The 12,413-nt window shown below is 42.2% G+C and overlaps 1 protein-coding gene across 2 annotated transcripts in view; it reads left to right on the forward strand.

Annotated features, from left to right (window-relative positions):
• Nucleotides 1–3,758: 3,758 nt before the first annotated feature.
• The window catches only part of btbd11b (BTB (POZ) domain containing 11b), a 90,683-nt gene continuing 82,028 nt past the window's right edge, over nt 3,759–12,413 (forward strand). Inside the window, exon 1 of one of the 2 annotated variants that reach the window (XM_019894232.1) lies at nt 3,759–5,289. In XM_019894232.1, coding sequence (XP_019749791.1) covers nt 4,431–5,289 — 859 coding nt within the window. In that variant the 5' untranslated portion in view covers nt 3,759–4,430. The remainder of the gene's footprint in view (nt 5,290–12,413) is intronic. The other variant, XM_019894230.1, reaches the window with a different exon arrangement.

A 12,413-nucleotide genomic window follows, 5' to 3' on the forward strand; every position in this document is an offset into this window, starting at 1 on the left:
CTTCGAGTGACTTTTAAAAACTTCAAACGTCGACTTTGGGGGAATTGCTGTACAGTGAGAGTTAAAAGAAAATCCCGGAGACCGCCGCAAAAAAAAAAGAAACGCATTAAAGCTTAGTGAAAGGCAGCCAATCAGAAGGTTAGTGTTGATTTATGCGTTACACCCAAAGAAACCCGGATAAGCACATGTCGCACCGCGCTGGCTCGGTTGAGGTGTGCTCGATTTGTAATCCAGTTTGCGCCGGTTTACATGTTCATATATTTCAGTTGTCATTAAAGAATTCCGTTAAGTGGGTTGTGATTTCCTTCTAATTGTTGTTAACAAAAAGATCAATATTATTCAGTGCTACTTTGGCAGCATCTTTTTTCGCCACATACTGTGTAATTGTAGTCTCTTATCTGGAAAGCTCCATTGGTCCCGCCAAGAAGGAATCTTTGTTATGACATTATAATGGGAAACTAGGAAACTTTGAAAAGGTATCCAAGGCTAGTTTTGAAACAGTCAGATTTTGAAAGCACATACCGCTTTATATATGATCACAATTCTTCATACAGACTGAAGAGAAAGGCAAAGCAATCCTAATTTTCTTCCTCCTCCACCTGATCAGACTTCATGAACGTAGCTATCATGTATGCATGCATGCTACCATGAATTCACCTTTCATACACTAGCGAAATATAGAGATATTGTGTCACATTAAATATTTAAACATTTTAAGTCACAAAATATAATTTGAAGACGACGGAGGTACAAAATCCCACTGAAAAGAACACAAAACTTCACTGATAAAAAGTTTGAGTTTAAATATGAATGTTTTTACGTAAATAATTAAAAAAATCATGAAACCAAAAAGAGGAAAAAAAACATGCTGTACTTAGATTTTCCAAAACACACTACAATACCCAGGTGTTACTCCCTGGAAAAGTTGATAAAGATATTGTAGTACAGAATCCAGTGTTATATTTGATTCGAGGATGTAACTCATTGTTGCAAAAAAATATGGAGGAGCCAAATAAAAAAGTACAATTCAGTCTGTTGCTAAACTTAATTTGAAGCAGACAAGGTCATAAATCTTTGTTATGGGCTTACACTAAAGATTTGACTGCCTTTTTAGTACTAATAAAGGGAGAGTACTTATAAAATAGCAAAATTAATCAGCAATGAAAAGTCCTCCTCAACAGTATTGTATCGTAAATAGCACGTCATACCCAAGGGAACTCAATGTGCGTCACTCAAGCACAGACACAACAGTTAAGGAAATTTCAGAAGCAAGCAAAGCGGAGGAAACAAAAGTAGCTTACCCAAATGAATGTACATTTACAATATTTAAACACATTAACAGAAAACTTTAAAAACATTTAAAAGTAAAACAAATACAGAAAAGTAGGTTTTTAAAATTACATGAAGTAAAAAAAATCAAAGACCTCAATTAAAGCAACGTTTTTAACCTGGAGTTAAAAGGATACACACTCAGGGTGACATCAATTGATAGTTCATTCCATTTTTGTGCAACACAACAGCTAAATGCAGCTTCAACATGTTTACTTTGAACCCTGGGCTGCACGAAAACCCAAGACTGCAGATCTCAGAGCCCGATATATTCAACCATCATTTCTTTAATGTACACAGACCCAAACCATTCAGTAAATGATAGACCAATAGCAGAATTTTAAAATCTATTGTACTGTACTGTAGCTGATTGGGATCCAGTGTAAATCCTTTGGGACAGGAGTAATATATTCTATTTGTTCTGGTCAGAACCCAAGCTGTAGCGTTCTGATAAGGAGTTGCAGCTGTTTGATGCTGTTTTGAGGGACTCCAGTTAGAAGACTGTTACAATAATCAAGTCTACCGGAGATCAAAGCATGAATATGTTTCTCCTGGTCTGCTTTCCTGATCTGAGTTACAGATAAATATCATTGAATTAAATGTTGCTTCGTATTATTGTGTATCCGTACACTTGCGTGAAATCAAGTCATTATTCACATGCCATATTGCAGTTTTTATACTAAATGTACAAGCAAGTTATTACAGACCGAAGTCGAATCCAAACTAAACTGAGAAGGTATACAGTAATCCCTCGTTTATCGCGGGGGTTACGTTTCAAAAAGAACCAGTGATAAGTGAAATCCGTGAAGTAGGATTTATTAAAAAAAAAGCAAAAAAATGCGAGAGGGACGAAATTTCAAATGTGCTGTACAGCACATTTGACAATAAAGTACTTGGTTCTTGATAGTCAGCTTTATTTTTTACAGTTATTATACAATACTGAACTACAACCCAGCCGCTGGGGGGCAGTGCCCTCCCTGGGGGTGCACTGTTCCCCAGTGCCGGTCCCAAGCCCGGAGAAATGGGGAGGGTTGCGTCAGGAATGGCATCCGGCGTAAAACTTTTGCCAAGACGACCATGCGAGTTGGTAGGACGGTTTACAGGGGCGGATGGAAATTACTGACTCGCTGTGGCGACCCCTGAATAGGGATGTGCCGAAAGGAGAAGAAGAAGATACAATACTGAACTACGTATGCAATGCAGAGGCGATTGCTCTAAGACTGCAAGGGAAGCTCAGCTTCCCCTAAAATGTCAAAAAGTGTGTGATCAAATATGTGTGTACGGACAATTGTGCGGACATGTCATTGACTAAATATGCGCTACAACGCGCTCAACTTTTGTTCCGAATCAGCTTCTTATTACTGGTTACGACGCGACTCTCTTCTCATTCATTCCCGCAGCTTCACTGTGCTTTAAAGTGTGCGGACGCTGGGCGTCTTGAGAGTTCAGTGTAGGTGGTCCCAATGCTTTAAAATGAGACGAGTCATTGGATAAATGCTGGTTTTGTCCCGCCCATTGGACGCTCAGCGTCTCTGCGAGTCTATGGACAGTGGGCAGAAGCTCAGCTTTTCTGCATGATGATTGGATGATCTGTCTGAGGCTGAATCTCATTTTGATTGACAGCCAAATGAGCCAATCACCGATCTTATGGTGAAGGCATCCTTTTCATTTTTTTGAAAAGGAACAGAGAGTATAATTAACGTATAAATAAAAAGACACATTTTATGATGTAGGCCGAAATTGAGCTTCCCCTCCTTGATAGACCAGCATCTGCCACTGATACAATAAAACCAAAGTCCAAAAATTTGCAAAGGTAAATCTGGCAAGGTGTACAGAGATGAGGTGCAGAGACTGTTCACGTTGGTCAGTCCCTTAGCCAATCAGGATGCAGAACACAATTGATTGTTTTAAAAAAAGCATTAAAAAAACTGCACTAAAAAATCCGTGAAACACCGAAGCCGCGGAAGGTGAACTGCGTTATAGCGAGGGATTACTGTACACCAAACTAAAACAATGACCTCACTACTCAAATGAATTACCACTCTGTGACTCTGGAGGTCACTGTTGCTCCAGAAAGATTTTTATTCCGTCCCTTTATAGTGGATCTTGCTGCAGACGCAATACTGCAATTTATGACATACTCATTTATCATTAATTTATATTTCCTTCCAGGTATTTTTTTTAAAACCTAAAGTAATGTTTTCTTCATTGAACTAAAATAATGCACGTTTTAATTTACAAAATCAGTTGTGAGGTATATATTCTAAAAACAAAAACTCCAAATCATAATGAAGATAACAAAACAATTGATAATGAAGTATGGACATTATGCATGCTCGTTATAAATATAAATATACAACGTGAGTCATACAGAGTCTATACATGTTACAAAACAAAGCATAAAGATTAGAACCTGAAAGAAAGTAATCCTGTGCTTGACCTTGGAGATACTTCAGATCGTCTCAGTAGGTTACCTGCACATCCACACACAGACACAATGATACATTGTGCCTGTAATATATTATTAATGGTCATGAATCATGTTACCAGCAGGCACGGACCAGAAAAAGTCTATTTTAAAAGGCTTGATCTATCTCCGCCAGATTACCTATTAGTGTTAAATGAAAATAAATACAATTAATTCGAAGCCATTGATGGAAATGTGTTTCAGCCTCATTATAATTTGGCAATCTTGCATATTTCAGTGCAAATGCGTTTCTACCCACATTCACTTGCGACTGGGACGTGTAAGACAGGGAAATCAATGTTGTTTACAGCGCATTTTTATTAATAAGCCTCACGACTAGCCTTATTAGTGACTTTCTATTCACATCTACGATTCATCCAATCAGAAAGAGGTCTTGCTTAACATCGCGTGTCGATTGGCTGTCAGCTTGGCGCCTTGTTCCCGCCCCCAACTGTCAGGCACTGCGCTGGTCAAACCGTTTGACGGCTGGTGCACTGAGCTCTTACACTTTTAACTTTGTATTAAATCATTGGACATACTCCAACCGTCCACAATTTCATTTCATGTGCATGGCGCGCGCCTATGTACACTCGTCGATTTTCTCCACTTTTCCTTTTCGCTATGAAGCACAATTATGGCAAGGAGTAGCAAGTCAGCAACAACAGCGAGGACCCTGGAGGATTTGACTCTAGACTCGGGTTATGGTGGAGCCGCCGACTCCTTCAGGTCTTCCAGTGCGTCGCTGTGCTGCTCGGAGGTACATGGGGGGAACTGCTGGCAACTAACGGACTCCATGCACAGTCGAAACAACAGCCTGGACACTGTCAACACGGTCCTGGTCGAAGACGCCGAGATCCTGGAGTGCACCGGCCAGTGCGCTAAACTACCCGAGCTTGAGGATGTGCCGTGGAGCCTCGGGGAGGTGGCGAGAGCCCTGCAGAGGGACGAGGGAATGAGCGTGCCGAGCCCACCGCAGGACGTCCTGCTCCGACTCTCGGCGCTGGCCAGCCGGGCCCTCGTTAGGGTCGCCAAGGAGGCGCAGCGCTTGAGTTTGCGCTACGCCAAATGCACCAAATACGAGATCCAAAGTGCCATAAAGATGGTTCTGTCGTGGGTCGTCTCCACGAACTGCATCGGCGCCGCCCTCAGCGCCTTGTCCTTGTACAACATGAGCACGGAGGAGGACAAGTTCGGCCGCGGCAAGTCCGTGCGCTGCGGGCTAGTCTTTAACGTGGGGAAATTCTTCAGGTGGATGGTCGATAGCAGGCTCGCGGTCAGGATCCACGAACACGCTGCCATATATCTGGCGGCGTGCATGGAGAGCCTCTTCCGCGAGATACACGAGCGAGTGCTCCGCAGTGCGCTGCTGGAGCGGGACAACAGTATGCCCAAGTTGAGCGTGGAGAGCCTGGAGCAGGCCGTCGGGAGTGATGCTGAGCTTTGGGGGTCATTGCAGCACTGGCAACACCTCATCTGTGGGAAGAATGCGAGTGGTAAGTAACGGCGGCAGGAGCACTTAACTCTTGCCGTTCTTCAAATCAAAGTCGTGCATATTGAGTTTGCTAAGGCTTGATAAGCCACGAGTACGTGTGACTCTGGAACACTGAAAGGATCATTGAGTTTAAGTGTACACTGAATCACTGTGAGCCATTGTAGATTTGTAGGCGATTGTTTTTTTTCTCAGTTTTTAATGGGGTTTTGCAAGACAGGAGTTTTCACCATTACGTCACACGGAGTTCCGGGTGGCAAATCCCCAAGCTTTCTCCAGAAAGCAAAGCCTTTCGTGCCATTTTACCAAGGCATAGTAATTGAGAAAAAAAAAAAAAAACACTTGATGGTTTTAGCATTCTTTCCTATCTGTAGTTTGAATGTGTGAAATGTCAGCCTCCCCCACCCCCAAAAAAAGATCCCTCAAGTAAATGGCTAAAACAGCATTCGCTGAGCTTGAGTGTCACATGAGTTTGTTAGGTAGGAGCAGTCAGTCTCAGGCAGCATGGGTTCGTCACTCAAAATTAGGGTCTGGATGGGAGTGTGAATGGTTGTTTCAAAAAGTGACCTGCAATTGCACATTTTCACATTTTGGTATTCGGATATCCCACTGTAAGCGATCAAATAATTGAGTATTTAGATCAGATGAACTGTAAACTTTTGCTTGGTTAAAGAGCAATTACGAATGTACAAGAGAAAATAACACATTTAACTTTATTATGACTTACCAATTGGTTTTCATTTTTAGATGATCAACTTTTTTTGTCCTAAATTTGAACTGTGCACAGCAGCAAACTGTGTTTTCTTCTCTCAAAACATTTGTAAGTGAGACTTAGGGCTATGAGATGAAGTGGCGTCAGAACTACAGCAGCCATTTCCCCTGATAAAAACAGCACATATTAGAGTAAGCCGGGATATATATATATATATATATATATATACATATATATATATATATATGTATATATATATATATATATATATATAAAATGATCACTATAGGAGCTACATCTGGGTCAGGCTATTAGCATCAACGTGTTCATAGTCATTTTCATCTCTTAAACTGCCAGCAAGAAGTCCGACAGCGCTTGCCAATATGGGGCACTTGATTAGCGGCTAGCTGCTGGCAAACAGGCACCACATTCTACAATGTCAGTGCCCTAGTTTTTGCACGGTAACTTACGTATTGTGCCTTTGTATTTTTATTCAATTCACAGTGTTGCTGTTTTGTCTGCCACCTTGTAGCAGTTGCGTGGCAAAAGAACAGTAAGTGAAAGCTTTTGCCCGTCAAATTAAACTTTCTCGGTCTCAAATGGTATTTCGCTGTTGGTGACAAATGATGACCGACACGATAGTAGACAAGTGACATGACAGAGAGACATGTTTGTTTGTTTGTTCAATAAACAAACAAACAAAAAAAAAGTAACACAATCGTCTTCACGATATACAGTATACTGTATTGTCATGTCGCCCACCTCAACACCGCCCCTCTACAAAATTGTGTTGAAATTGTTTTGTTTGTTTGTTTGTTTTTTGTGTAATTCTTTAAACTGTATCTATCCCAGTACCTTTTTGTTTAGTATCACAAAAGGGTTGCCGTGAAAAGATCATAAATACAAAGCTAGTGCTGGCCACAGACTTATAAAACATATCATCCTAGTTTTTGTTCATCTCCAAAATCCGTAAATACTGTAAGAGCTTCATTGTCTCACATATATTACCCTTGAAATTCTTGCAGATGTAATGCCTTGCATCTCGATGTGCATTTTAATCTTTCCCAAATCAATGGTGGTACATGCACACGTGTACGTGCTTACTGTGATACTGACAATACCCCCTTTGTAGTTTCCACACTGGCTTTCTGGTTTCACTTTTTGTTCTTGTCCTTTAAAAGTAATTGTATTCAGACTTTACTGCTGTGTAACTGGCAATACATCACACACCACTCTAATACATGGTTGTTGGTTTGATGGATGCTGAAAAACTGCTGCTGTGACTCTTCTTGCAACAGGTTTACATAATGAAAGACCCTTGGGGACCTACAGTTTGTGCTATCATCCATTATGCAGAGCAGTGTGAATAAAATTGGGGATTTGAGTGAGCGAGAGAGATAAACAGAGAGTGAAAGAGAAGAAGTTTGAGAAGCTGACTGTCGTGATGCATCACCAATGAATGCCTGAAGCTTGAAAACATGGGTGTACACACTTGTTTGTTTAGCTACATTTGTTATACAAACTATGTTCACCATTTTGGTGGGAGAGTTCATTTTAGTACAGCCAAGCAGGAGCCATGGAAATTTGCTTTCGTTTGCATTTTTCCTCACAATGTCGGCTATTCTGACTTCAACCTCCCACTGGAACACACCCTTCAGTCAGACTGAGTGACAGAATATGCTGCAGTGTGTCAAAGCGTGTCATACAGCAGCCTATGACATCCTGCGTGTTTTGGAACGATGGTGGTGAAGAGGGAAGCAACTGTCACCAGATTTTCGTTTTGTCTCACGTAATGCAATCACAGTACAAGTGTATTTTCTCAGCATTACTCGTTTGTCATCCCGAATTGAATGTAAATGGCAAATGGAGCCTAACAAAGCCTTCCAATCTATGCCAATGGATTTTAGCTTAGTGCTAATGCTGCAGCGAATTTTCTGCTATTACCCAGACAACTACTTCCAGATACATGATGTCACATGCCTACCCTCTTATAATGTAAGCTTGTCTCATTTGTTCCCCCGGTTTCTGGAAAATTAGCTCATGACAAAAACTGAAGTGACGCACAATATATCACGACACCAACATGGTCTGCATTGCCCAATTAGACAGCAGATTTAGGAACTGCCTAATGCTGTGGAGTATATTTTTGCCAAGGTTAGGCCGAGAATAAACTCTTTTTGTCAAGGACTGCACTCCAGATTTTATTTTTTTTTTTTTTTAATTACAGCACACATAGTCCAAGGCAGAGCGACCATAAAACATCACACTGCACTGTGCGATCGTATTGTTTAATGCCAATATTGAGTCACATTGTGCATTCAGTCCATTTGGCATCCAGTAGATTTCCAGCTCCTTAAGAGGTGTGGCAAGTGTTTGGCAGTGTATTACTCTGCGTTGAATTTTGAGGAAGAGGTTTGGAAAGCTGATGTAATGCATGCTGGAACACTGGCATGTTTTGTGGTTCTTGAACCAGTGATTAAACCTGACGTAGTATCGTAGACAGGCTGTGCGCGTCCAACTGGTCAACTCATTACAAACTGTACGTTATGCATGTTGGAAAGGATTGTATCGGCTGTATTTTAACATGAAAGATCAAAATCTGATAACATTGTGTGGCAGATTCAAGTTGAGATGTGGAAATAACCAGGGATGTTGCTTGGCATAAAGCTTTACTGGGGCAAAGGCCCTTACAACAGTGGTCTGCAACCAGGGGTCCGTGTGGCATTTAGTACTAAGCCGTATATATTTCTTAATAATAAAAATTCTGTATCGGACAGTATATGCCCTAAATGTACGTTTTCACCATGACAGGAATGTAACAGATGGTTGCTGGTCCACGAAATATCACATACATTAACACACACACACATGCACATATACACACACACACACACACACATTCACACTGACACTGTCCCAACCCCACCGTTGCACTCTTAAGCCCCTATATCACTGAACATTTGCAACCATTGGCGAAGCGAGCTATATGCGCGTGCACTTCAGAGTCCGTCAGGCTTTGTTCAAGGTCGCAAATGTTCGCAAAATATTCATCTTCAGTTTTAGGGTTTTTTTTCTCGAGCTGGTGAGGGGAAAGGAAGCGTCCATCGCGAGCAGGTTGCAAATCAATGAATGCAGGGAAAGACTGCGGGTGGATGCTGCAACATATTCACAGCTGCGTCGCAATTTAATTGAATTGAATTTTTCTTCCCACTCAGGCCGTACTGGCCAATCCGTGCCTGTGGCTCATTATTACTGGGGCACGTGGTCGAGCCAAGAAGGTCTGGCGACGCCTCTGGATATAACTAATAAGAGCCACTATCTACCATATTGAAGTTGAATGATCCATATTGTCCTCTTCTTCCAATGAATTAGGAGTAATTGGGGTGATGTTTTTAATGTTATGTTTACCAACCTTTGTTCGGAAAGCTGTGAGTATTTTTCTTTTTTATCCATTTCATCAGCACTTGTTTCTCTTAGGTTTGCCTGTTGTACGGATTCAGCCAAAGTGATTATTTCTTCAAGTGAAATGACAGCTTGTGAGAACTTTTCGTTGAATGACATGACATTATAAATAAATCATATTCATCCATTTTAGCTGCCCGGAAGGGCTCAGGCTTCAACTTTGTATCAATTTATATTCATAACTATGACTTTACGCTGCATGTTCAGGGTAACTCGTACAAGTTCAGAAAGTCAACTTGTAACCACTTTTCAATATAAAGCAACTATTAGATGCATTCATTTTATGTATGTTAGTCATGTCAATTGAACTTACTATATCCAAAGACACAAGACGACGAATGCTAAGCCTTTGCTTCAATGTCAGGTTCTCAAACCGTTGTCTCGGCCAGTGAATTTCCTCTCAGAGAATTGTGTTTTCGTCTAACGGCAAGTTGACAACAGCTGGATCAGGACGCACATTTTAGTCATGGTCCATGAGAACATTATTTTGGCCAGATGTGTCTGCGCTGTCTTCTATTTCTTCCTCCGGAAACCGTCTGGGTCTTATTTCTCAAACACAAAATCATTAAGGTGAGAGGGAGCAGTTCGTCCATTCGAACAAAACAGGGACAGCATTTCCACTTCTTTAAAATGCCGGTACCACACCTGGGTGTGAAGTGTTATGGTACATGTCACTCTGCGGGTGATAATCTCCTCACCCTCATCTATATTCTATTCAGTTGTAACAATGGGTGTTGCGGCACCGCAAGGCCAAAAGTCACTATGTTGTTTGTCATGTGCAGGAGGCAAAATTATTGAGTGTCTTTGGAAAGGATAAAAGCGTGGCATTATAAGTATGTCGAAGGTAGGTGGTGGTGAAAGATTCCTCCTCTGTTTACAGATTGTCTCTCAACCCTAATGTACCGTAAATAGTAGTGATGGGAAGCTGAAGCCTCATGAAGCAATGAGGCTTTCCATCCAACTGGGTCGGTCCTGGGCCAAAGCATCATGAGGCTCCATTTGTTCTATTGCGCCATCATGTGGAAAATAAATGTCATGACACAGTGATTAAAATAACATGGATTTGATGGAGTCAAAAGGGCAGGGAGTTGTGATGTGAATGAATGTGCGTGTGTTACTTGAAAGAATGATTGCTTTATTTTAGACATTGACATAAACAAGGAACAAGATACACCTTTCATTCATTTTTATTGAGGAAAACAAGCATTTCCAAAGTGTTTGGCTTTAAACGGTTTCTTCTTTTCGATAGGATTTCTCCTGCTTTTGAAAATAGTCTTTCACAAGGGACGGATGAGGCTGGGGTACAGAGAAAGGTTATAGCTAATTTGTAGAGGTTTGGGTAGACATGTTTGTGTAGCTCCCAGTAGTCCAGGGGGTTTGACATCCTGCTGATGTTGGGTTCGCCCAGGTAAGTGTGGACCTCCACAGTCGCATCTGCGGTCTCATTCTGGGTCCTCCTCTGCATGACTGTGTGGTCCAGTCGCCACCACAGCTTGTTACCTCAGGCACAACAGACAAACAGCCAACAGGCAGTTCCGGCTGCCCATCGTAGAGATGGGAGCAAAAGAATCCCACAATAATGCACTGCCGCTCATTTCCTATTGCTTAATTAACACCATTAGAATGTATCGAATATTACCGTGCGCAACAGGCTGGGAAGCTTCTGATGTGTCCGGTTGTGTTGAAGATGATGGGTTGGAGGAAGAGGAGGAGGAGGAGGAGGAGGATGCCCTGTGCCGGATCACTGTCGCACATTCAGCTGTGAGCCTCCTCTCAGCCTCTTGTGCTTTATTTGGGCTGAAGAAGCCTATCTTCTTGAACCTGCGAACGACAATGAGACTCATTGCAGTTGTGAACTGTTCATCAAGAGGCACTTGCTCATTTGTTGGTGCGAGTAGACAGATGAGAAAAACAGACAACCGATACAAACCTGGGATCCAGCAGTGTTGCCAGTGACATGATGCTCATGGTTTGGAGGGTGTAGAGCTTGTCCCTCAGTTGTTTTTTAAGGCCCTCAGCCATTGCTTTGCTCTCCTCCATTTTTATGGTTCCTATGTCATCCTCCAAGGTGTGGTGCAGCATGGCCAGAAGTGGTATGACCTTGGATCCAGACACTCTCTTCTCCTCTGAGAGCTCTACGGTGGCATCATTAAATGGGGACAGCACCTGCAGACTCTCAGAAATGAGCCTCAACTGATGGGATGTGAGTGGGGCAATGTCAGTGTGGAGGCCTGCCAGGGCTGCTCCTACGGCTTCCCTGAGGTTGTACATCCGTTGCAACATGTGGAAGGTGCTGTTCCAGCGTGTCTCCACCTGAAAATAAAAGGTCATTATTGTTTGAAAGGGGAGTGGAAGCAGTTATGGATGTCAACTTACCTCTTGAATGAGCTTCAGCACAGGCTCTGTAGGCATCATTTGCTCCTGCACCTGTGTCAGCCTTGTCTATAAAAATTAAATATGAAACAAAACATTATTCAAGTCATTTTGCATTAATTTGAATACTGCTGTGTAATAAAGGAATTCACCTTTGCAGTGGTACTGCTTTTGAAGTAGCCAACTAGCCGCCTACACTGAAGACGGATCTCAGACAGCTCAGTGTTTTCTGCCAGAGCCTTCTTCACGATCAGATATGTGTGGCGCAGATGAAGGTCTCTGGCACATGCAGCCATGTTGGCTGCACCATCTGTCACAAGGCAAGTTACCTTGGTGGAAATGCCCCATTGTGCCATGAGTGCCGATTGAACGGAAGCCATGTTCTCAGCTGTATGGTGGTCAGGGAAATGGAGCACACCTAACACAGCTGAGTGCAGAGAGGTGTGCTCATCAATGAAATGACAGGTGACTGCCAGATATGCATCTGTGTTGATGCTGGTCCACATATCTGCTGTTATGCTCACAGCAGAGGACTTTGCTATGAGGTCTTGGGCCTTCTCTTTTGCCTGCTGGTACCTCTC

Source organism: Hippocampus comes, unplaced genomic scaffold (assembly GCF_001891065.2).
Source record: "Hippocampus comes isolate QL1 unplaced genomic scaffold, H_comes_QL1_v1.1 scaffold104, whole genome shotgun sequence".
Lineage (NCBI taxonomy): Eukaryota > Metazoa > Chordata > Actinopteri > Syngnathiformes > Syngnathidae > Hippocampus > Hippocampus comes.